This window comes from Schistosoma mansoni, chromosome 3, assembly GCF_000237925.1.
Source record: "Schistosoma mansoni strain Puerto Rico chromosome 3, complete genome".
In the NCBI taxonomy this organism is placed as follows: Eukaryota; Metazoa; Platyhelminthes; class Trematoda; order Strigeidida; family Schistosomatidae; genus Schistosoma; species Schistosoma mansoni.
Genome location: NC_031497.1, coordinates 17,493,416 through 17,521,406, shown reverse-complemented (window position 1 = coordinate 17,521,406; position 27,991 = coordinate 17,493,416). Strand labels below are relative to the sequence as shown.

Below are 27,991 nucleotides of genomic sequence, written 5' to 3'. Positions count from 1 at the left end.
ACGTGTCAAATACAAAGCTCGTTAAAAAACGGAAAAAAACTAAAGTTCATAATTTAGAGAAAATGAAACTAAATTTTCTTTTTCTGATAAACTGACGTTTTGATTTTGTTGTTTTTTTTTAAAAAAGAAACCGAAACATGGCTAAATGTTGAAGTTGTGTTTTCTTCGTGGGAAAACGATGTACAGTGAGTATCATTACACAATTATTCAGTAGTCTCCTCAAGTGTTCCCTTCGTATACCGGACATTTCAGAAAGAAAGACATGTATTGATATAAACAAACAGGTTCATACATTGACAGACGAATGGACAAAAATAGCTAAACTAGATTCATCGAAGAGATGTATCATATTTATTATTATTATTATTACTATATGATTTAATCAGCTGACTAATTCATTTGGTCGATTGAATACGTAAATCACATGTACGTTTACATTGTGTTACAAATATGATGAGTATAATCATTACGTAAACGTGCAAACATTGTGCTGATCTTCTGTTTCTTTATATAGTTATCATTTGTTCATGGTATAACAAATACTGATACATTTCACTGTATATGCAATAATTTGAGCAGATTTTATGAAATTGTAATTTATGTCTGCTGCCAATATATATGTAGTTATGTGCAAAAAACCATGTTATTTATAATTATATAGGTAGGTAGGTGTTTATGCGTGTTGAACATTGATGATAAACAAACAAGGTTGGCGGTACAGATTTGATCCAAAAAAATATGATAAAATAGTGACTGAGTTTCAAGAAAATTTGCTACAAATTAAAAACACCCAAGTAATTGATTAATATTTCCCTCATCCTATCGAGAAACAGAGAGCGAGGGAAATCCCGTAGGTAACCAAAAAAATAAACTATGGGAAACCGAAAAACAAGAAGGAAGAAAGTAGTCAACCAATGATAAAACAAAGAAGCTATGCACAGGACAAAAAGAAAGAAGAAGGAGAAGACAACTTGAATTTATGACATTCCAAATCCTTTACAATGTGTTATCGCCAGTAACAATGATTGTTGTAATTTTTCTAAACTTTGATATTCCGGTAATAAAAGAATGTTGAAACAAGTATGAGCAGATGGTAATCTGAAATGAAAGAAATCACAATAATGGAAATAATGTGTACACATACACAAAATGCCTATACATAACTATAATTTTTTAAAAAATGTTTAAAAAACATGGTGCAAACAAATACATTACTGAATGAACTCAAGAGAGAAATCTATCTGGAGAAAATTTATTCAGATTATAATATGGTGTCACTATGAATAATAATTGTGTGCTACTTATACTATTCATCTAAAATAATTTTTCTATACCGAAAAATCCCATCTACAAATTTAGTTATCAATGGTGGGACGCAATCAAGAGAAAGTCCTAGACGAAATGGACAGTGTGTATCTACAGTTTTGAATGCACTGTTGTTTGTGGGATTCTAACCGCCATTACAAAGTACAGCAATCAGGTGGGTTATCTCTGTGAGATTCTTAGTCGCTACTAATTACTTGGAGGATTAATAATCATCTTCACATCGTAATTACGTACCTCGACAGTTTCGACTGAACAATATAACACAGATTACTAAGGAGAGATGAGCTTGTAAAGAATTTGAGGATTTTTTTAAAGTAAGAATCTGTGACAATAAAGTGTAAACATTAATGACAGTGTTTATTCAGAAAGTATTTATCGTTTAATTTGATTTATCTTAACAAGAAATACTGGCAAAATACATTCATCACATAATTATGAATTTCCGATAAAAAGGTTTCATTAACGCACTGATATAGGTTAAAGCATTAAAACGTAAAAGCAGACGAGTTACAACTAAAATCCAATATCACTCTACCAACTTTGATTTATTTAATTAAGTATTGTCATTATCACTTATACATGAATACAATGGATTGCACCCGATAAGTAAGTTACAGTATATTATTGAAATGAAATAATGTTTATAATAGTATTCTAGTTTTTATTCGCTATATGATACATAAAACTCATAAAGTTTGGTTTAACAGATATGAATGTGATAAGATGCAAAAACACTCATATTTAAGGTGTTGTCTTAATCTTTTAAAACTAACAAACAGGAATTTCACTTTGTAATTATTACAAATGCCTACATCTAAAACGGTTAATTGGTAGAATAGAGGGAGAACATTTAACTTGTATTTCATGAATTTTTGATGTATTTAGTTCGATGATTAGCAAACTGGATACTAAAATGAGTTAGCCATGTGAAAAATTAGTCTGAAACAGAAGATTAAGGTTGATAATAGGAATAGGAAAAAATTATCAGATAGTAAAGAAAGAACTTGATTGTGAATAAAGTCATCTCAAATGCTGTAAAAGGTACAACAACAGTTATCATTTCAGGGAGGCCTACACCATAAAAGCATGATTTCCCTTGAGGATCCTGAAAGGGGAACTGAGGTGGTACTGGTCTTGACGACCAAGGACCGAGATAACTAAGCCCAAATGATGACTCTTTGAGTTTGCCTTTATACTCATGAGGCCCAATTGCTAGCTAGCAATGGCAATTTGTAGGTTAATGTGAGGCGCATTAATTTTACAGTCTACTTTTTCTGATTCCCTCTTTCTGTTGTAAAGAGACAGAATAACTGAAGATACAGATTGTTTAAGGAACATGCCACAACGTCGTCAAAAACCTGTACAGTTGGCAGAACTATTCCGCTTTCAGACCATGAATTTGTTGTTTTTTAGTCCACCTACGTGGTACGTTATTACCAAAATGAATGAGTGTTCCAGTCAATATGTGGTGTATGCTACTTATGTCCGTCGACATAAGTGGTATGTAACACCAATCACAAGTGAAATGTCTATCAAAAGAAGGCTGAGAAGACTGAACTGAAGAAAACAGAAAGGTAAACATAAAGGAATTGAGAATTGGAAGAATCATAAAGGGTGTAAAGGACAATTAATGGAAGAATTGCAAATGAAGTAGTTAATGTGTGGTTTTTACATGTTATGAAAGAACTCGGTAATTCTGCATTAAACAATAAATTGGTTATCCCAACCAAGTATTCGTTTACTTCAAATGTAGCTCGACTGAGTCACTGCAACATACGAGTTCAACTACCACATTAAGCTAACAAATAAGACCAGGTCGAGTATAACTGCTATATCAACCATTTCCATCTTACATTTCAGTAGCCTCTTAACTGTTTTAAATTCAAAATATTGAAAATTGACTACTAAAATTCAAACTTACCAACGGAAAATCGAATATATATTATTTATAAAGTAATAAGTGATCAAAATTAATTTACCTATTAGTATCAGCACCTTGACGTGCTATAGTAAATTTCATTTTTGACATACCACCAACTGGTACACGATCAGAACCAGTGGAAAATTGTAATAATTGTTTTTTTTGTTCTTCAGTCATTGAATGTACTACAGACCAGAAATTTTTGATAACAGCCGAATCGGATGTATATTCTTCATATGTGGTGACTCTTTCTAATTCATTGAAATCATATACCTATTAAAATGAGATAGGAATTGTATAATTTGTTTTATGAAGAAAAAAAAAATCGAGAAATGTAAAAGTAAAAATAGAATTTAAAGAAAGGACCAAAATTTGATTATGTAAGCTATCTTATGTTTCATTGATAATTGATAAAAAAAAGAAGTATTACAAAATGATAATAGCAGTTAGAATTTTAAAAACCAAAGCTAAGCAAAGGTGCTGGATAGTTGAAGGTTTACAACAACACATCTGGATACTATATTTCATATTAGTTGGTGCTCTTCAACAAAGCGTATCTACAATCTTTACAGAGGTTTTTCCTATAAGATCGAAACCAGTAATGTCATGTCCTTTAGACTAATGACCACATATTACAACTTGATCGATGGACTTTGAAAACGACTAGACAAATATGATACTAACAAATACTCACCGATCAACCAAGCCCTAATAAAAGTGTAGATGGATAACGCATTTACTGTGAATTGACTAAATTACAATCAACTTTATCAATGGAATTCAATAGTTGTTAATTCCTGCTATACGTTCAGTTTTCAATAACAAACCTTAAGTTTGTTATACAGTCAATGATTTCTTATAAACTAGTTATCATCTCAGAGTTTTGATATTATATATACATATATAAACATGGACATTTTAAATATATCGTTAAATATTTCATACAAATGATAATACTTACTGGGCTTCCACGAACAAGTAGCTCTAATTCATCTGGACGAAATAAAAATGTTAATGGACTTTCATCAACAACCATTTGAAAACCTCTTCGGAAAGCATTGAATTGTTTTTTAACAGAATCATTCAATAAGAAACTTGAATACAAATCTACATATTCCTTAATTTTAATTTTAACACATAAAACAAAAAAAAGGAAAGGTTTTTTAAAACAAAACTTATTATGAACAAATTATAATTTACATATAATAATAAGCATAATGATAATTAATTACTTTTTAATTGTGTATTAAATATAAGACGACAGTGCAACACCGTAAGTCATAAATATAAATTTGTAATTCACTGTCAGTCAATCATGTGTAATCTAGAAAATGACACATATATAGATTGGTTCAAGCTGCCACTACACCATAACAGTATAACGAAATAAAATTATCAAGACATATAGAAAATTAGTACAAGTAATAATAGTATCAGTGGTAAGCGAAAAGGTTAGATGTGATTCTAATAATACTGTAAATGTTTCCGTATTTAAAATAGTCAACTAGAAGATAGCATGGATAATAATTCTTTTAGCTCAGTATTATCTAAATCAGGAACAATTTTCTAAAGTTAATGACTAGTATCGTTACTTTGATACTGATGTTTAAATACATGGTCTAACCATTTGAAAACTAGGTTATCCTATCACCATTCTTGAAGAATTTACAGAATCTCAATAAAGTTGGCTACATGTCAACCAAATAGATGAATAGATATTAGTGGTAAACATAGTCTCCTAGGGGCTTTTATTCAACGGCAATCACCGAAAAACGTATATAATGTTGATGCTACACATGACACTACAAGAAACTGAACTCTGGAGTTGTCAAATTACGCAACCATTTGCTGAATTAGTCAGATTTTCAATTGTATCATTCACGAGTGCATCTATCAGTTCACCCGCTCTTGTGAAGCGATGAACATGAAATGTCGCTAGCATTAGCTTTTAACTCGATTGCGAAAACATATTTGTGTGGTTCTACAAAAATGGGACGAAAGTGGTAACGCATTCTGTCCCTGAAAATCTAATCGATCCCAATCATTCGATTGATTCACAGGTTGATCATAGAATTCGTTCAAGTCTGACAAGATTTCTTCGTAGTCAACTCCTTGAAAACAGCCTAGAAGCTCTTGGCATTCATGAAATGAAGTACAATTTATTGTATTCTGTACCGTGTCCTTAAACTATTATTATCATTACCATTTATCCACTCATTTATTTTATATTTCTATGATTTTACACTTGAAAATATCCCTTTCTCTCTCCAATTAATTCTCATTACTCCATTATTTTATTCATAATCCTTTCTGATATCACCTTATTACATTTAATCTCTCTAGTACCTTCAATCATTGTAACAAAAGCATTTTGATTATTTTCATTCAGATTATAATTTATTGATAATATTGACACAAAGAGATTTTTGGTGTTCTTATTTACAATAAATAATCCAGAGTTAAAATCTTTTTATTACATCATCATGTCTATTCATAGTTCATATGTCCTTACGGAACTGATACATAAAATTCCATATATATTCACATCCCATTCATCTATTGTAGTTACAATATTCAACCTATTGAGTTGATATTGATCAATCTATTTACTATTTTAAGTCTCAATCTCATCACCTAACCAAAACTTTCTCTCGTTAAATGATCATTATCCAATAACAGAATCTTAGTTCAAAAATGAATTTTATTCTCAACAAGCTGTAAAAAACATTTTTTATCATGTAAATAGTCAGTCAGTCAGTCAGTCACAACGTAGAACTTCGTACGTACGTACATCATTTCGAGTTGCCATACTACATCAGCACAAAGATGCAGTATAATATTCATGTAAATATCATACTGTTAAATGTCATAGTACAATTTTAGAAAAATATCTCTGAAAATAAAAACTTTTTGTTTAAGTCTGTTTCATTCAATAACTTAATGTGTAGATTATAGATTACTTGAGTTAATTTACAATAAATTTGATCACAATGTTATATCTCATAAGGATAATTATATCAACTTGAAAATAACCTAAACATATGTTAGTTATGCTTGAAAAGACAACAAACTATGTGTAACCACAAAAAATTATTGCCGAAATTCAACTGACCAATTTATTTGCTATGCAATTGACTTACTAAAACAATACATAAACATCAAATTAACTAAAGTAAATGAAAGAAAAAAATATATACGCAAAGTCAAAGACAAAAAAAATAAACGAAAAAAAGCAAGAATTACTTTACGGTTTTCTTTTGTAACTGGAATTGTAGCTCCATCCGGCTTTAGTTCATGTGTAACAACATTACCGAATGGATCAAGGTAATTGACAGAGAATGAACAACCGAACACGTTTTCAATATCATCATGTTCATATTCTAATAGACTTTTTAATCCTTGGGCTAAACTCTAAAAAAGGCAGAAAATAACCATATATATACATATATATATATATATATATATATATATATATATACAGATTCGTATAATTGACCCTCAGTCACGAATGTAAAACATCGAATTCTAAAAAAACAGATGAATGAGATCACACGCGCGTGAGGACCTAAATTTGAATTGATGAGCAGTTATCAAGTGTTGAGATTGCTAAAAATGTTAGACAAATTACTATTGTTCAACATGTTGTGGTAGTTCAAAACCAAAACAGAGAAAAGTTAATAAAAGAAAAAAATACAGTGTGGATAGTGAGAAGTTAAAAAGTATTCCTGGGAATGTATGAATGAAAACTACAAAATAATCTTGATGTTCAAAACTGAGAAAAAGACAAGTGAGAAATGTGTTTGCACTACTACTCCAACTGCATTTGAGCTAAAATCCCTTAAATTCTCTACCCACTGAATACTATTATCCTTTTTGTAAAAGAAACTCAGAAGGAAAGTTCTGTAAAAGCATTACACAAGCACTAGTATACCATATACATCATCTGAAAAACGTAGTATTATAAAAATATGCTTGTGAACTGGTAAAGTATAAATGGCACGATAAACAAATGGAACCGATATACGTAACTGATTATGGGAAATAGGTAAGATCCAATGTATACAAATGACAAAGAAGAGTGTGTTGTTAAATGAATAACATACACATAACAAATTACTGAGGAAGAAATAGCTAAAAAGGAGAGTAAGAGAGAGAGAGGGAGGAAAAGAATCACACGGAACAATATCCTAATATTATCAGTAGTAGTAGTAGTAATAGTATTAAAATTATTATGAAATTGTAATCAATAAACACCCATTAAATGAACATATAAACTGTTATCTTGAAAGATAATCCTTATATAGCAACAAAAAGTAGAAATTAATCATTTCAAAGAAATGTAAGACAAGAATTTAGGGAGGCGGGAGTGAGAAAAAAGGAATAATTTTAGTGAAAATAGGTTGTTTTTTTTTCAGTCTCACAATTTGAAAGAAATAGAGAAAAAAATCGGCAAGAAAATCAATGAAGCTAAAAAACAATTGTCCTTATTCATAAGGAATAATAAATAAATAGCATATTTATGAAAGAAATCTTTGAAAAACTCTATTATAGTGTGATAACAATTGACCGAATAGATATGTACGTTTCTTTTTTTCATTTAGATAGTGAAATTTCAGCTTTAGTAGGACAGATAAATTGTTGTATACGAAATATTAATTAATTTTAACATGGCTGTGGTACAATGTATAGTAAAAAACATTATGAATTAACCTGACACAAATGCAAAGAAACAACACTTCTAGTGAGTTGAATTATTCATCAATCTTAAGAATGATATATTGATTAAACTTAATGATGGGAATCAATAAAAAGGAAGAAGTCCTAAAGAATTCATTGTAGAATATTATTTTCAACATTAATATATCATCAGTCTGAATTTATAAATAGACAATTTATATTATTTAGATATATAATGTGGAAAATTCTTACAGGTCTAGCATCAAATAAATCTTCAAATGTACCCAATTTTCCAACTAATTTTCGATATAACACTGATGGAAAATTAACATCCAATATAACATCATTATAAATTGCTAAACCCAATAAAGTCCCAATTAAACAATATTCACGTTCCATATCGTCCAGAGGAACTGGATTAAACCAATAATTTTGGGTTTCTTCATCTAGTACAAACATACCTTAATGGAAAAAATAAGACGGGAAAAATGTACTGAGATTATTATTATTATTAGCAGTAGTAGTAGTAGTAGTAGTAGCAGTAGTTGTAGTATTTGAGGATAACAAGATAAAATAGGTTTCTCATACAATAAAGATTGAGGCCAATTCAATTGTCGTCGGCTAAATTATATTATATGTAGTAAGATAAATTTACAGCAACTATTAGGTAGCAGTCGACAGGAAACCTTGGAGGATAAGATTCTATGCTAGTTAGCGCTCGTCTGCAATGCTTACCTGAAACTTTAAGAGAATGGATGTTTCTTGTAGAATAAGAACCTACGTCAACCATAACTTCACAATCTCAGACGCTACCAGTGAGCTATTCGGGGAGAGACTGACCTGCTATATGACTGAGATAGTTACAGCTTATTAGTTAATGAGTAGTGACTTCTGTCATAGTTGTGTAATCCTTTAGTATTGATCAATTTTTTTCCGACCAAGTTACCATTCATTGGTCAAATCTTTGAACCCAAACATATGAACAGCATTTATGTGAAGTGGCTGATCTTTTAAACTGAGGATAAATTATGTTTGATTGTACTGGACTCTTGATTTTCCCAACCTGTCACTAACTCGATCACCCTTTCTTTTGAATTTTATTACTTGTCATTTTTTTTCTTTCACTATTCCAATCACTTTATTTGATGTACCTTGCATCTATATTGAAGTTATATAAACACTCTACCATTATGACTCAGCCTAATATAAGTGCTGTTTACCATTTTATCAGACTACCACCACCTGTCCAGTGCACAATAAATCATGTCACAGTATTCAGTTATTGTTCTTTATCGCATACGTATTCATTGAAATAAGTGGCTCAACACTAAGAATCTTTCAAAACAACGTTAATTAATTAATGAAAAGTTAGTTATATACTGAACAAATAAGTTATACTGACATTGACTGGGACTCATGGCTGATGTCGGTTTGAATCCTTGGGTGAGTAGCAGTCATAAAAAATAAAATAAAGCAAAGTCAAGGGTTTTCTATCGATTGATTCCAGCTATTCAACAACAAACAACAACAAGCATACGAAATTTTTTTTTTAAAAAATAGTGGAACCGTTCATTTCATGTTTCTAGTGTTGTAAATACAAAGAAATTTAATTATAGGAGTTATTTGAACTCTATTGTGAAAATCTCACTCCACTGAATATCCATTTGTTTCCTGCTGGATTGATAGGAATTGTAACAAATAATTTGAACACATTCTTCATAGGCCATCGAGGTCTCTATACTGATTCAATTAATCAAAAAGTTTACCTTGTTGAAATATTAAAATTTATCTGATAAAAATCAAAAGTTTAAAACGTTTTTTTTTAGTAAAAATGGAAATAATTCAACATACCATAGTCTGGATTAAAAATACGTTCAATGATCAGCTGGAAAAACTCTTTACTAAGTCCACCTTCATCAATTCCTTGTTCACCATCAAATTCTATGAGAAGTTGTTTTTTAAAATCACCCGGATTTTCCATAAAGGCAATTTCCAACTTTAGTACAAGAAAGAAATAATAATAAAACAAGATTTAATCATAAAAAATCTAAATTAACTGTAGAAATAGGTGAGACTATAATTTATGGACAACCTTTGAGCGACAATAAAGTGATCTCGAGAATGTCCGCCTACTAACTAGGACTAAATGAAAGTTATAAAGCAGTATGAGGAATTATAATTATAATTTTCAGTTGATAGTTAAAGGTGGGAACTAGATTTAGGGTTTTCATAAAAAACTGACATTAGCTCAAATATTGAAACATTATTTAGCTAAATTAATGAATGAATTTCGTGCCAAAGTTCAGAACCTGTTTTCTGAAATGTGATTGGTTCATCCATAAATTATGGTCTCACCTAGAAATTTTGTTTAATTAAAACAACTCATTAAAAAGTGAACGTATATATGTTCTACTGTGAGTTATAAATTTTTTGTGAAAACTAATTAAATTATCAATAGACTACAAAAACTGAAATTTGTAGGAAGAAATTTATATATATGAGCGAACAATTTTGTTTTTTTCAATTAGATCTTGGTCAGGCTTTGCTTTAACATACAGTAATATTTATATGAATATATGAAATTATTAAGCCAATCAAAGCAGTTTGTGAGGTCAGTGATAACAGAAAATTTTGACTACATAAATAAACATGAAAATTAAAATGTACAAATCGGTAGTATGATAGGTGTACTAGATGTGATAAGAATAGTACATGCTTGGATCAATTTTTTTTATAAGAGGAAGTAGGTCAACGACTTAGAAAAAATAGACACTGAAATAACTTGTATTAAAAATTATAAAATTAAGTAAAAAGTGTTCAGATGATTGGCCAATGAAGCGTATATTTGAAAAAAACAGGAGTAAAGGAAAATAAATGAACAAAGTGTATGGATAATAATAATTAAAATCGTTCATTATGGCTAATTAGGTCAAGGAAGAGATAAAGGTGTTCCAAATTACTTATGAATACAAAGACTTGGATTGTTAGCTCTAATCCACATAGCTTCTGCTAAGTGTAACAGACACGATCGAACTCTATAAGGAAATGTAGGTTTACGACAAAATTTTAAATGATTTATTTCTGTTTACTACACAGCCGCTATCGATCAAGTGTGACAGAACAGAGCTGTATATTATTTTGATTATACCCTAACATAACCACGAAGGGAGATGCTTATTAACTCGTTCGCTCGGTTGTCTGGTAGTGCGCCCAATATAGCTTTCTCCGCAGGAGCAGCTGAATTCGTAGATACACTTAGATGAAGCAGAACCAAATAACATATCCCTTAGTCGAAGAACTACTATAAGTCAGCTAAAAAACAATAAACTAGGGTTAGATCGTAAATAGTTGATGAGAACCTAACGGACTAAAGTGAATTCATGTCATTCTGCTCAATTCTTTATCTTTGTACCCTTCAAGATAATAAAGGGAATTAAATGAATAAAATGGAAATATTAAAATCTAAGTGAAATATATGGAACAAAACTTAAGGATATATGCCAAAATCTCCTCAAAACTCATAAATCATTGAACAGAATAATCATGCAGATAAATGAACAATAAATAACGTACAAATTGCTCTAATGTATTATTTGATCATTCCAATAACAATTCAGTAATTTTATTGTTTAGTAATGATCAAACTAACATTGAATTTAACAAACTAAACAGTCTGAGAGAAAACTGAATAATCTCTAACAGTTCCAACACAATTATGAAACCTTCTAATATTGATGCGTTTATACAACGCTTTTATTACTTTAACGCTTTTTATTACCTAAAACTATTTAAGGAGATTGGACCAAAAAGCAGGAAAAGAATTTACTATTTGTTCAATATAATGGATTGATTCACTGCATTTAATTTATAATAAGAAATGAATCAGGAGGTATTAAAATTTGTATAAGCTTCTCAATTGTTAAAAGTAACTATATAAAAAAGTACTTAAAGTGAACGGTGAAATGTATAAACATATCAACATACCAACACGACTTGTATGTAATTGATGGTACTTAATAATGACATAACAAGAACGAATTATGACTTACAATTAACAAAGCATCTTCAACAATTCTATCCCGATGAACACGCAGTTTAAAGAAAGGCATTTCAGGTGTATCCATAAGAAAAGTATGCATCAGAACACCGCGACGTTCATCTAACATACGCATACGATTATCATAATACAACAGAACAGATTTTGAACTAGTTTGTAACAGAAACGGTAATTTCATAAAGCTTAACTCATTTGATATACCTTTTGAACGATAATAAATATAATCTTTTTTTGGCTAATTAAAAGAGAAAAAACAGGACGATAAAATTAATTAGTAATCACAATTAGCAACTATTAATATATGATATGAAGCTAGGTTATAGTCAGACAATTTCTTAAACCACAACTTTATCACATATAAATGCAGATAGTTAAAATCATTGTGGCTACACAAATTATGTACTTTACGGATACTATTCTATTGACCATGTTGGTAGGGATCGTCGAGTGACTGGTTGAATATGATGAAATTGATCAGTGAAAAATTCTGAGATTTAGTGCATTAAAGTTTGTATATAAGTTAATGAACTCATAAACCCTTTCTTATCAACTGTTATAATTCAGACATAATGTTACATACATGCATATCTCAACATAATAAAACGGCAAGAACAAGAATATGTTGAGACATTATTTGTTGAACTGAAGAAAATTGAAACGTGAAGCTTTTTTGGATATAGATGTCACGTTGAACCCAATCTATGGCTTCAAAACATGATTGATATAGCTTTAAATTGATCATAGTTAACTAGATGTGTATTCTTTGTCTTTGCCGGAATCTTTTGAGTTCTGGAACTATTCCATACCCTTTAACTTCACCGATCTCACTTATTCATTTTCAACTACATCTTGTATATGTTTAGTTCTCATTACCATTGACATTACCGTTTTGCACTCTGCTTTTTGTCTTGTTATTTTCATCTCAGTTCGTTGCTCTAAAATTTTCCGATTTCACTAGATCAATACCTTTCTTCAAAGTTCCGATTAATTTAGGATTGACTTGTGACTCTTTTTAATTGGGTAGATCATACGGAAAGAACAAACAATGCATTTGCTTTTTGAACCAACTGAATACGTTGACAAGCAGAGATATCATATTTACATGAAGCTTGGTGCACATGTGCGTTGGGCCAAGTTGCCACACCTAATTAGCACGAGATGAAAATAGTAAAAGATAGGGATAATATAGTAGCAATGATAAAAAGAGAGTCTAAACATTGGGAATATGGTTCGAAAAAAGGGTGGATAGGTACGTATAAAGGAGTACTGGAGTTCAAAATTGAGAGGAAAATAAAGAGTGAATGTATGGAGACCACTGTGACCAACTCTAAGCTATGTCACCCAAAGTCTCCAACCATTGGTCGCAGCAGTCAGTACCTACCAACATATTTTAGATCAACAGTCAATGCCTTCACTGACTGGCTTCTTCCAATCTACTCCTACACCAGTAAAAAATCGTCAGTTGAGGTGGGCGATGATTACGTATACGTAACTCATGTTCCGACCACCTCAACCGATGAAGATTAATTACATCAAAAACGGATTTCTCACCATTATCAGGTACCCTATTCTTTGACCAGACATAGCTCATCTGGTAGTTTCAGGAAAAGCAAGAAATGCTTCGAAGACACTTACGACCAAAACCTTTTTGGCTAGATATACCTTTAACTTTCATAGACCATGTTTCACAGCCATAAAAGAATACAAATAGGAGTTCTGACCAGTATACGTGCCCTTTGGTTGGCGGATGGACATCTCGCTTACGCCACAAATAATGTAATTTCGCGAACCCCGACTGGGCTTTTCAAATCCTTGCCGAGATTTTGTTGCGAACGTCCTCACTAGGGACGAACAAACTTCCAAGATAAGTGACATTGTCAAAACACTCAACTACTTTACTTCCCATCACTAGTTCAGGTGTTGAAGGGGACTAGTTATGAGGCAACGTTTTGGATTTAGAGGCAGAGAAACGCATTTCAATCATGCTTGCAATCAGAAGACTCAGGATCTTCAGTGTCTTCTTCAGAAAAACGGACTATTTTATCTGAAAATACTCAGTCGATAGGCAAACGTCCTAAAAAGTTAGTGAATCGTTTCTAAAAGGAGAGCCATGACGAAATTAAGTAAAAAGGGGGTCAATGGGTGAACCTGACAAATACTATTTGACGTTGACAGTCCCCCATAGGCTCTGATTAGACATTAACAAACAATATTACATCAATAATACATCAAAATTATATATGTATATACTCGATAATGTTAGTAAAAAAATATCTACTAAAACAAACCTGTAGGCCATCATTCAGTGTTTCATTTACAAAATCTTTAACTGGAATAAATGGTTTACGACAATCATTAGGAGAAATATTCAGTGCTTTAGCAAATGGATCTTCAGGTAAACTGACACGAGAACGTCTTTCGTAAGTCTAGAAATAAGACATTAAGTAATATCGATGAGTTATGAGGCAAACAGAAACCACAGTATGAGAAATTAGGACGTAAACAAGATATTAGGATGAATAAACATATACGATTAGTCAATGAATAATAAAACGTTACTTCGGTATTAGATGGTTGAAAGTCGTCGACAGGAAAGCCTGAGCCCAGATTTAATGCTAGTTAGCACTCGTCAGCAAGGGGGTTCCTGTAGTACTGAGAGAACTGGTGTTTCATGTAGAATTTGAATTCTCATCACTCAGCTTCACAACCTGAGATGCTACCACTGAGCTATTTGTGTCACGAATGACCTGTATTACTCAGATATTTACAGCTGAGATATTATTGATTACTGACTGATGTCATGCTTGTCTAGTCCTTTAGGAGGTCAAAGGTGTGAGATTGTTGATGAGGAATAACTAACACAAAGCCCAGGGCTTCATGTTGACTACTTCCAATAGTCCAACACTTCGATACAGTGTACGTGATGGAGAGACGCTTAGACCAGTGGTCAAACTGCAACTTGACTAGTAGAATTCGATCAGCACCTAAAGGACTGGACAAGCATGGCATAGTGATCAACCAATAATACATACCAGTTTATTCAAAAAAAGGTGAAAGACATACCAAATAAGAAAGTATAACTAGAGAAAAATATTTTTTCTTGATGACTATTGAGCATCGATCAATGTTCTGAGAAAATACAAGTCACTTCGAATAAAATTGACATTGAAGAAACAAGTTTGAAGGAATAAATTCAAAAATCAAGCGAACATTGTGTTAAAGATTTAGCAATAAAGGTTTATTTCTTTCCATTCATTTAATTTTGTTTTACAAATAACAGTCAGATTGAACCATCTAAAAAGTTACCACAAGGTAATTTTCGTTTTGATCTGTGGACTAGATTTCACATGTCACAATTAAGTGTTTGATTACTTAGAAATTTTTATTTTCTTATTCTAAAATTACAATCTATATTTCTGGAATAATCTTAACTTTCTCTTCTAAATGACTTCTCGCCCTTTCAATGTGTTAAAGGTTATAGTATTTTTTTTTAATGGATTGATAGACTATATGTAGGAACGAGTTGTAACATAATTGTGCACTTAAGAGAAATATTAAAAGCTCTCCAGTAAAAGAACAATCTTCTATTTTGTCGACTGTATGCATTCCGTAAACTACAGCTAGATTGCAGTTATACATCATTAGCATATACTACGCTCCGATTGTTTGTAGATTAAGTGTTCACTTCCTACCTCAATAATCGCCGATTACTCAAAACGTTTACCAGGATGGTGAAAAAGTGTATTAGGAAAAGGTTATTTTGGAATTTTCGAATTTTTTTAAAAAATCTAATTGTTAGCTAGACTGAGGTCTTAGGTAGAATCTGGGAACTGGACGTAATTCCACCTGACTGGTCCCAATCACTGATTGTGCCAGCCTATAAGGACAAAATTCCTCTTGTGACAATCACAGAGGGATCAATTTGACTAATGTAGTGTCTAAAATATTAGCTTCAATAATACTTCGACGCCTAACCAAAGCTCGTGAAGAGCAGACTAGAGAAAACCGGGCTGTTTTTCGACCTGGACGTGGTTGTGTTGACCAGATATTCACTCTAAGTTAGGTCCTAGAACATAGACACACATTCAGACGCCCCACAATCGTAGTACTTCTCGACCTTAAGGCGGCATTTGAACACGACTAGTCGAGTTAGAGCTTATGGCGAACTATCATCAGAATTGATTACCACAAGAGGTGTTCGCCAGAGCTGTCCACTCTCTCCATTCTTGTTTAACTATATCGTAAACGTACTTTTAGAAATAAATTCATGCGCTACTAGTTTTCGATTACAGGTGTCTTCGAAGCATTGCTCGTATATCCTGGGACCACCAAGTAAGTAATGCAGTTGTTAGGAAACAGGTACTAGGTAAGGATGGCAAATCGATTGACGAAGTAGTGAAACTTCATCAGTTGAGATGACTGGGATACGTACTACGTATGCCCAACCACCGACTGCCCCGACGTGCAATGTTCCATGGTGTAGGAGTAGGCTGGAAGAAAGCTAGGGACGGCCAGACCAAAACGTGGCAAAAATCCATGAAGTCGCTGACAAGTGGACTGAGCCATGTTGGTAGGTGTAGACTACCTAGTTTGGATTCGTGAGATGATAGCAACCGATGGTTAGAGACCTTGAATGACATGGCTGAAAATCGTTTGCAATGGCGAAGGTGCATCCACTCTTTGTGTTCTACCAAATTCTAATCTTCTGAATTCTTCATATCTCTCTTTTTTTTCTCTTTCCAAATTTATTTCATTGGATTATACTCCTTCAATAACATCTTCAAACCCTAATCTTTTCGACTACTGCTTATACTCTTACTACCTGTACCAATATGCGATTTGAGTCGACAACTGCATCTCTAGGCTAATGTGGTACGGCAACTCGAACTGATGTACGTACGTACGAAATTCTGCGTTCTGACTGACTGACTGGTTGCCCAGGACAGAGTTAGATGGAGAATGCTGATGGACGGCCTATGCTCTTCCACGAGAGGTAACAAGCGTAAGTTTCGACAAACAACGGTTTCGAAATTGGATCAAGTAAGAAGGCTATACATACCATATCATCTGTACTTCTAAGGCATTGATTATATGTGGTGGTAATGCCTGGTGAGCAATATCAAGTCTAGATGTAAACATTATATTTAAGAAGATAAATCGACCAAGAGTGTGGTGAATCTGGATGAACAATCATGTCTTGTATTGTATGTATAACTTTAAATAGATTAGACCGTGATTCTAATGCAACTGTTTGTTATGTTCTGAATGGATTTCAGTTATTTTCTGGATTAGCACTTCCAGTATATTTTTTTCCTACAAACGAATGATAGCTTACTACTGCATCATAATTCTTATAATAACTTTGCCAACTGTTTTAAAGTATGGATCAGAAAAAAAAAGATTATTGTGCTAAGTTTTACACTATCCCCGTTATACAATTTATGTATTATGCAGGATGGTACTTATCACATTTATAACTATACTGTAATTTACACTTGCACTGTGAATTAGCACTTCTTCACTCACCGAGGTGTTACCGTTTGAATGAAGCGAAAAAATAGAAGAAATATGTTTTCCAAACAGCTACATTCTAGTTGAGTTGATAACATTTACAAAAATACTACTCGAACAATAACTTTACAGTTGTACTCGTCAGCCAATATATTAATCAGAGTATGTACATATTCTAAAATAAGACATATTTTCTTAACTTTAGAAATATATATATTCTAATAGTATATTTAACAACAGTAACGATAACTGTTGAACAACAACTTACAGGTCCAATATGAGTACGCATTTGTTGTTCAAATAATCTATTTTCTTCAGCTTCCATTTCTAATAATTCAGGTGAATCCATTTGACCAGCCAATAGACTAGCGTAGTAAACAATACGTAATACAAGTGCAGCTTCACAAATCTGTTTATCTTCATTTGGTAAACCATGATCTGTAGTTAAACAACGTAAAGTAATATGATGTAATAGAATTTTTTGTAGACACCATAAATTAGTTTGTTCTGGATTTGGTGATTCTGTACAATTAGCTAATGGTGTATGTACAGAATTAGCCCATGCTCGACATAACATAACTTGTATTGTGTTTGGAAGCCAAGTTACGGCACGATTAATATTTAACAATAAAAGCTATAATTGAAGATGATAGAAACACAAATGAACAAGTCAAAGACGAGGAAAGAAACCAAACAAAACACAAGTGACATAAAAATTGAAAAAAAGCCGTACAATTGGACATAAGTAATTTCAAAAGACTGATATTATTGTCAAAAACAATCTGTCACCAAATCAACATGGCACAGTTACTTCACTCGCTGAAATATGGATTCGTCGTTAGTTTAATTAAAATTAGTCAGATCATACGAAATTTGATTGGTAACTCTTACAGGTTGAGATCATATGTTCCCCTACTCGAAACTTTATCAGTCTAGTTTAACTAAAAAGGGTGTAATGCTTAGGAGTCTAACTGACTGTTTAAATCGTCTGATGCTGTTGCGACTTTGCGTTAGTAAGATCTAATAAAGGCGATAGATTAATGTATAAAGTTATCATAAATCAATAAACAAAAAGTATGCTGTATTTAGCGAACAATTGACGAATGTATGTTCAAATATGTCATAAGATGCTCTTTACAGCATGCAGCAAATTGATTTTTTATTAACCTATGCACATAGAAGACAGTCAGTATCCAACTATAATAAAACCAATACAACCTTTAAATTTCATGTTACATCAAAGATAACAAGAACTGGAGTACCACAGGAAGGAAAATGTTTGACTAAAAAAGTAGAGAAATAAAATGCAACAAGATAAATAAAGAAATCAATGGTAGACGAAATTATTTTAAGATACATGTACGAAAAACGATGTCACCATAGGAGAAAACTTTGTTTATACTAAAATCGATATCTATTAGGGAAATCCACAGACATATACGTATTCACATATAAAGCATTGGAAAAAAGTTATCTGCGATAGTAAATATTTATGGGTAGGATTTACGTATGGTATGCAACAGGACATGAAAGACTTTATGATAGTATAAACATCATTCAACAAAAAAACCACGCAACCTTATTTTCTTTCAATCTCAAGAGAAGAAAAGCGATTTAATTGGTTAGTTGTTAAAAGTCTAGAATGTTAACAGAAACGCAGTAAGTAAAATGTCATTCCAACCAGAAATATCACTTTTATCATTTGCCTCTTATATACAAACATTTTACTTAAGAAAAATTGAATTCTAGAAATTTTCCGCGCTTATATACTTCATAAACTCTAACTGTTCCTAATTCCATTTCATCCAATAGACTTCGTTGACACTTTTCAGCACACTGTTCATTATTTTTGTTCAAAAGCAAGAAACTTTATGAGTACATACCACTATTTTAGAACCCTCAGACATCCTGCTCTTTCATACTTTCTGTTAGCAGACTCGGGAATCAGAAAGTAATAAACCAACGAATTTCGCACAGCTAAGGTGGGGTTTATTATACAGTTCACTAAACTATATTCAGCATGCTAAACGTAATTAATGAAGTTGAACAATAATGAGCAAAATGAAACGACAATTATGATTGTCCTATCTTATGATGACTGACTAAAATATTTACCTCAAAACACTTTATCAGAAAATAGTTTTTTTTACTTTTAAACTTTAGTCATTAATGGGTCGGCTGCCAGAAGGCGTAATGAAGTCTTCAGAGGCTCTAAAAGAGCAGGAGGGACTTCATCTAATCATAATCCGATAAAACTTTCTGCAAAATCATCGTTGCTTCTTAACAACTTGAAGCGTTCACTACGAAGCTGCAGATTAGGCTCTAAATAGGCCTCGTCGAGGTATCTCATACTATCATGAATAGTTGTCCAGTGTTCTCTCGTTCTTTCAGTGTTTGTACAGTTGAAATCGGTTTATAACATCAACTACAAACAGATCAATATTCAAAAATCTTCTTTTACTTATGATGAACAATACTGTTTAATAGCATGCTTCTGTCAGTTTTGTTTAATTCACATTATTCGAAAGGTGCACGAGAAAAATATATCATTTTATAGCGAAAACAATAACGATCTTTTTTAGGAGTATTGTGGAGATTTTAGTAATTTTATTGGATTGCTTGAAGTTAGACATTAACACCGTTGGATGCCGGCTCAGTGGTCTATCGGTTGAGTGCTCTGGCGCGAGACTGGTAGGTCCTGGGTTCGAATCTCGCGAGTGCGGGATCGTGGATGCGCACTGCTTAGGAGTCCCATAATAATACGAAACGGCCGTTCAGTGCTTCCAGGTTTTCCATGGTGGTCTAGCTTCAATTGACTCATGATCTCAACTCCATAATGATCTTTTTATTTAAAAAAAATACTTTGCACCTTTAACACTGGTTGGTTAGTTCGCATTTACACTTTTGAATAAAAGTGCGAAAACCTAAAATCTTCAGAGGTTTATAATGGAATTGAATAAACTAAAAAGCAGGAAAGCTCAATAATAATAATAATAATAATAATAATAGAAATATCAATGACAATAATAATAAGTTAAGTTATATGACTGATTCGTTTCGAAAACCAATACTGAACGGTTATTGAAATTCCTGATTGACAGAATATGATATATTAAGAAAACTGTGATGTAGCATTTCAGAGCTTGAAGACGATGTCTACCTACATGCAATTAATGATAAATGATCTTTTGTTGTTATCTGTGTATGGTGTTTATTCGTTAGTACTAAACACGCCCCAAATGCCTTATTACTGACGAGAGTAGGGAGAGTCCGCTCTCCCTCTCGAAATGCTCTCACATGGCCACGCGTATATAACCTCTGCCAGGGAAGTCCTACTCACTGCCTTCTCGTGGCATTACTGTTGTTTACGAAATTGAGAGGACGAAAAGCGAATGTCTCGAGCTTTAACCGGGTTGGTGGACACGGAGAATCCACCTAGGGGAGTCGGGTAACCTTGATTTTAAACGAATGGTGCACATGGGCTCCAGTATCCTGAGGGAACAAATGGCGTATGAATCAATCGTTGGTCACCGGCTACTATGGGACTGCATCTCCTTACGATGCTCCACTGCCTTGTGGATCAGACTTTTAGGTCAAAGGCTCCGGGTGTAGTCCCTTAAGAAAACCACCTGCTTCAATCTGGGCACCTGGGTAGTATCACAGCCCTCACACAAATCAAATGAGATTTGTGCTGCGCATATGTATCTGGTGCCCCTATGTATCAATATTTATGTGTTTAAATAAAATAATAATAAAAATACACGACAGAAATGATACTGTTGGTGCTGTTATGTGTTTTTCAGGTAAATGATTTGATTATGAAACTTTTATTGTTAACTCTTGAACGATAATGAAAATAATGGTGGATAAAAACATACAAAACAAACCGTAATAATGAAAGTGCAGCAGAGTAAAAGTGTTACGGAGATGAATTAAATACGATGGACAGATAAACTGAAAACTATAAACCTGTATTTAAAAAGTGTTTGAAACTAATAAGTACAGACAATTATTAAAGGCACTTGATTGCCTGAAAAGACCACTTTCAAATTCTTATTCAAATAATGAAAGGAAAATAAAGTGGAGAATTTACATTGAATATTATGATAATTTAGTTGGCACAGTAAATTTGTCATTAAACAGTTCCCATTGCTGGGGTTACTCAGTGGGACACTGAATATTTAACAACTTGGTCGGTTACAAGGTTCTAACAGTATTCCATCTATCAAGATGTGAAAAGCTAAATAAAAACATTCGTCATGAAACAATATACATGACTCCATCATGTCTGCTGCACACACGAACCCATACACAGTCGTTGAGTTGCATTACTATTAATAATAACAGCCCTACTGAAAAGTACCCCCATTTCGGTTGTCCAAGGTAATAAAACCATGATTTGCAGAAACAACAAATCAGTGATAGACTGTTAGATAACAGATTTTAAAATATGATAAATTTTAAAGATGACCTTGGGCATAAAATGATATATATATATATACTTGATCTGTCCGGCTGAATAATTTGTAATGTGAAATAAGCACAACAATGATTCCATAAGTAATTCAGTAGTACCCGTTACCATTGCAAAATTTCTGATTTTATGACAATAAAAAGAGACTTCAAAAATAGAATAATGTCCAAAAACAAAATATACCTTATGATAGACAAAGTCAAAAAAAGAGAAACTGTATTATAACAACTTTATAGAATAGTTTACCAACCTCAAAATGTAAAGGATCTGTTGCAAATGGACATTCATAAAGAATAGTAAAAAGATTCACCAATCGTTGTTGAATAATAGCTATTTCAGTAGGTGGTTGATTATCGTCTAATCCATCAGGTGGTTGAATAACTAAAAGTTGATGTAAACTTATCACAACTAAACGACGAACAGCTCTCATTAGTGTATCTACGATATTTTGACGTTCAGGTATAGATACAATCATAGACCAAGCTTTACGTAAATCATTAAGATTAACAGATGGCCAATAAACATTGTTTTCTGATTTTTCAATAATTTCAATAGAGTTCACTTGTTGATCATCCATTTCTACATCTGAAAATAAACATTTATAATTATGTGATGGTAAAATTTAGTGGAAATTCTTTGATGAATGAATATTTCCATAATCTTCATAACTGTTATTTTGAATATTACAAAATACTTAAGTAAATAAAACATAAGAATTCAGTATTATGTTTATTTGGATTTAATTCACAAAATATAATTGATTTAGGTTTCAATTTATTTTCATTCGCTAACATAATATGCACCTCTAATCACAAACACATATTACCAGGTGTAGTGGTTTGAGGTTTTTCGGACATTCAGCACTAAAAGGACTAAGTTATCTGCTCATCAAGAAATATTGTACAAATGTATGGTATAAAATGACGAACAGATTGTATATTAACGACCTATGCAGAGACATACCCTAATACACAGCTAAATTGAAGGATGAGTACTTACTTCTAGAAAACGTAATTGGAACATACTCGAGTAAGTTAGTAACCCTATCTATAAAAACGTTAAGCCTGTTAACATCATATCATTTAGATTTCAGTATGTTGAATATGGGTATAAACATTTCATGAACAGCTGGTGACAAGGTGGATAGCCAAAACAATGAAGACAAGTAAAACCATTTGATTTGGACTACAAGGGTCCTAGCAACTAGTGTTATACAAAAGCCACTAACACAATTGTCTACTAAGCCAAAGTCGATTCCATAACATTGTATACCAAGGACTATCTAATTATTTCGGACGGATAATCTACTATTATTAGTTTGACTAATGCTTCCAATAAGCAACTTACAAATACACTTCACGTAAATCCTTTTATAAGCCCAAAATATTTTGGTCTTCCTCTTTTCCTTTGGCCTTGAGGATTCCAAGTGAGGGCTTGCCTTGTGACGCAGTTGGCTGATTTCCTCGATGTGTGTCCTATCCACTTCCAGCGCTTCTTCCTGATTTCTTCCTCCGCTGGATGGAATCTGGTTTGTTCTCTCCTACAGTAGGTTGTTGCTGATAGTGTCTGGCCGACGGATCCGAAGTATCTTGCGTAGACAATTGTTAATAAACACCTGTATCTTCTGGATGATGGCTTTCGTAGTTCTCCACGTCTACACCCTATACAGTAGAACTGTCTTGACATTTGTATTAAAAATTCTGACTTTGGTGTTAGTTGACAATTGTTTTGAGTTCCAGATGTTCTTCAATTGTAGATATGCTGCTCTTGCTTTGTCGATCTGTGCCTTCACATCTGCATCAGACCCTCCGTGTTCATCAATGATGCTGCTCAGATATGTGAAGGTTTTTACATCCTCCAAAGCTTCTCCGTCAAGTGTGTTTCGATTGGTGCATGTTGTGTTGTATCGGAGAATCTTGCTTTTCCCTTTGTGTATGTTGAGACCTAATGCTGCTGAGGCTGTTGTTACACTGGTCATCTTCTCCTGCATTTGTTGTTGCGTGTGCGATAACAGTGCCAGATCATCCGCGAAGTCTATATCGTCCAGTTGCATCCTAGCTGTCCAATTTATCCCGTGCTTCCCCCTCCCAGATGTTGACGTCTTCATAATCCAGTCGATTATCAGGAGTACGTTCCCATGAGTAACTTAACATATTAGAAGTATACCTACCAAAATGTGCAATACAGAAGTGATTTAAATCACTGATATTTCAAGTACTTTTCACTTACATAGTTGGAAGATGTGGAACATTTAAAAGACGTAATGAGAGTCATTCTCAACTAAGAATAAATTTCAAAGTTAATTAACAGTGCAAAACGACTATCAAGTTACCAACACCATTCATTCACCTGGTGAACTACATTATGTGAAATATGACAGAATTACAGTCCAGTTAAACTCCAGAAGTACCCTTTTAGAGGTCAGAACAACTACACCAATTGAGGTCAACCACAGGAAAACGCGAAAGCCATGTAGACATCATGAAAAGGTCTAGAATTTTGGGTTTTTATTGACAATTAATACACTGAAATCAATATAGTCACTTCTAACCCGAAAAGTAAGTACACAGTTTGTAGAATGGCGAAGGAGAAATGATTTGACTTTTTTCAAGATTAATTATAATCCGGTGACTGGATGACTCAAAAGAAAGCCAACCAGCCCAATGAAAGAATTCACGTGTATTTTATAAAATCAAAGCAAAGTGATATCAGCCTGTATTTTACATGAAACTAGTAGTACAGTCTATCCCAAAACGTTTTCGAGTTTTTTACAGACTCGATTGTCGTACCAAGTTCGTAGAATATGCCTCAAATGAGGTTGAACAGCTCCTAATAGGTAACACGCACATATCTCTGTCCTAGCTGCAAATAGTAACCATTAAGTTTCATAATGCTGGAGCAAAAATTATAAGGATTTCCGCGCAAGAAGGATTCACAACATAGAAATCTCTACGAATAAGAATAAACTAAGACTGTCTAATGTGCCTTAAAACTGATTTATCTACCTTTTACCAACTATAAACAAAACTGAAATGTGAATGAAAATATTTCTTCGGAATTAAGTTGAGCCATGGTAAATAAGTTATTATCGAGACTGGAGAACTTGAGGAAGATTTCTACTCATTGCTTTAGTGATCTAAGTTAAATATAGGTCATAAACACTTAATTTACCGTCACACACAAACACGTCTAACAAATTAGTCTCCGAACAGGTTTAACATTCGGAAGCTGTTGCTAAAGAAACTGTTAACATCTTGAGCAGTAAAACTATAGTTCAGAAATAATTCTAAAACAGAATAATGATAATCAGGGGATTAATAAACTTAAGGAAGATTAATGACTGTAATATGTGATAAAAACCAGTTTCGTCTCAGCTTTATAAACTAAGTATGATCAATGGCTTGCAGAGCGAAATCTCTTATTATTAATGAATCCCACTCAACAACCATGTAACCAGTTAGAAGTTTGTATACTAGACTTTGAGCTAAACGAACTCAACAACTATAAAAATTGAAATGAAGTTCCCCAAACCTTACTCAAAGTAGGTTTGGGACCTGTGACTCAATAGCTGAAAAACTAGTCTTTAAATTACTGGACGATAGTTCCAATACAAAAGGAAAGAGTGAAACCTGAGTAGGGTTTTTATTTCATCGGATCGTCAGTGATCTACCTACAAAATCCGTAAATTCCAGTCGACTATGTTACAATTAACTTTCGATTGTTTTTGTGTTCAGTATTTTGTAAACAAATGTATTACAAAAAGACCTATTCCGCTAACCAGTTGTGTTATTCTCGATATCCCTTTTTGGGGGAATTTGTGGTGTTTGTATCAACTAATGATTGTTTGGTACTTGTTTCCTGGTTGATTTCGATTTCTAAATACAATACGTTCGTTTGTGCTCACCAAGTTCTATTTGGTTTAAATGGTACTGTTTCGGGAATCCTTAGTTACTACAATAATTCGAATACTTCCAATTATCATAGACTCACGTCGACAATCTAATTTTTGAGCATAAATCCGAAAATCCTCTTTCATAACAGATGTACTTGGACCATATAACTTTCAAGATCTAACAATCGTTTAAGTTGCATTTATATACTTGAGTCAACTCACAGGTGTTTGTATAAAATATAACAAACAAAATAAAGTTTTTGCAGTTATAAATTTGCAAGATATGGTAACATTAAAGGTATACAATTTATTGTAAAGTTACTTTATGTAGGTGAATGGGAATTCGATAATGAAAACACGTTACTTACCATTTTGATAAATAGGAAAATCTGTTGAGCTACTAGTCATACCTTCGACCCAAGAAGATTCTGTTATGTTGTCAACCGAGCCATCAGAATTATTTACAGTTGGTGAAATAACTTCAATGTAATCTTTTAGCGTTTTGGCACTGGTGCTACACAGTGGTGAGCCTGAGACATCTGTAGTTTTTTTATCCCTTTTGGATTGCTTTCCAGATCTAGCCACACATAATTCATGTAAGAAACTACTTGATAATGCATCATACGAACTGAAAACTGAATTTAATAAACTTATAAGACAGGACCACTCTCCATTTTTCTTCCCCATTTCAATAGCCTTCTGTAACTCGGTTAATGTCAAACCAGTTTTACGAGATTCACGTTCGATAGATGTGTTCAATGATGGAGTTGTGTGGTTATTTTGGTTTGTTGGTCCTTTGAGGGCTTTCAAAGTATCAGAGCTCGAACTAGATGGCCTAGATGTTCCTGTAACACACAAATACAAGACATTGTGAATTAAATTGGCTAAAAAATGATGACCGTCCAAAAAGAGACGCTTAATTACCAGATTGTATGAATCTCAAGAATGCGATATAATAGAATAAGGAATACATGGCCAAAACCTGGAAAATTCCAAAAACATACCAAACAGGTGACTGCGACTAAGGAAAGCGGAAGTTAAAGAGTTATCATTGTCCGCCGCGTAGTCCTCTGTATTAACTCCAGAAGCTGGCTCGTTTAGCTGGGAAGAATTTATTTCGTCATTTTCCGAAGCATCAAACAGAAACATAATTAACCGAGTAACTTCAGCGGGTGTCATCAGAGAATGAAACGAATCTTCATCGGGACCTGATGTTATGGCATCCGAAGTAGCAGCAAGCTGTTGTGATGAAGGGACAGAAGTCGTTTGAAGGCTTGGAAGCTCTTGAGAAAGGTAACTAGACGCCTAAAGAAAGCGAAATTAGGCAAAGAATATATTACTTCATTAATTTCGTTCGACGTCTCATCACCGTTGTCATTCCTATTAACTTCAGGTTCCACAGAACTTGAAGTTGATGGGTTGCTCATTCCAGAAGATGATAAGATTGCGTCAGTAGATAAACAAAGATCAGCACGGTTGACTGTTAATTCTATTGCTAGAGCAGCTGCTTGATTTGGTGTAATACCCGAATGTGCAAAATTAGCTGAAGATGCACAGTTTCTATTTTGACAATCTACATTACGACAACCATGGATAAGCTGGTTAAAGTATAGCGTAATAAGGTGTTTGGCCTGTGATTCAGGGATACTCCTAAGAGAAATATTTAGATAATAGTTTTAAACATCAAAAATTGATAGAAATCAATAGTAAGTGGGTAAGTACTTAATTATGATAACAGCAATATGTTTGAAGGTTAGTGAAAACCCGTAACATTGAAGAACCCTTGAAAGAACCTACCTTTTAGCCGGTAAATAAATTATATGAAAGTCTATATCAAAGAAACTTATTCATGATAGAATCCACTATTAATGGCGACGAGGCATTAAAACTCGAAACAACACTTGGTACAAACTCCCAAACTCCAATCCTCAAAGCAAATTAAATTGCTTCTATTTTAAGTACTTTTAAGTTCCATAACGGTGAATTCTTATTTTTTTGAAAGAGAACAATACAGAATGATTTCCAGTCAGCGAGATAGTTTCATATTCTTTAGATATAGGTACATCCCAAAAACATTGTATGGTAGTACGAGATATTTAAAAAAAGTAAATTAGCAAGACGAACAATGTACAG

At 33.0% G+C, this 27,991-nt stretch overlaps 1 protein-coding gene across 1 annotated transcript in view; it reads right to left on the bottom strand.

The window, feature by feature from the left end:
* Positions 1 to 276: 276 nt before the first annotated feature.
* The window catches only part of Smp_168160 (putative ubiquitin ligase E3a), a 29,512-nt gene continuing 1,797 nt past the window's right edge, over positions 277 to 27,991 (bottom strand). The window contains exons 2-14 of the mRNA XM_018799463.1: positions 27,199 to 27,508; positions 26,863 to 27,163; positions 26,227 to 26,703; positions 22,217 to 22,551; positions 17,761 to 18,126; positions 14,270 to 14,407; positions 11,974 to 12,216; positions 9,776 to 9,920; positions 8,177 to 8,385; positions 6,491 to 6,658; positions 4,209 to 4,364; positions 3,306 to 3,520; positions 277 to 1,098 (exon numbers count right to left, since the gene is read on the bottom strand). Coding sequence (XP_018651250.1) covers positions 978 to 1,098; positions 3,306 to 3,520; positions 4,209 to 4,364; positions 6,491 to 6,658; positions 8,177 to 8,385; positions 9,776 to 9,920; positions 11,974 to 12,216; positions 14,270 to 14,407; positions 17,761 to 18,126; positions 22,217 to 22,551; positions 26,227 to 26,703; positions 26,863 to 27,163; positions 27,199 to 27,508 — 3,184 coding nt within the window. The 3' untranslated portion in view covers positions 277 to 977. The remainder of the gene's footprint in view (positions 1,099 to 3,305; positions 3,521 to 4,208; positions 4,365 to 6,490; positions 6,659 to 8,176; positions 8,386 to 9,775; positions 9,921 to 11,973; positions 12,217 to 14,269; positions 14,408 to 17,760; positions 18,127 to 22,216; positions 22,552 to 26,226; positions 26,704 to 26,862; positions 27,164 to 27,198; positions 27,509 to 27,991) is intronic.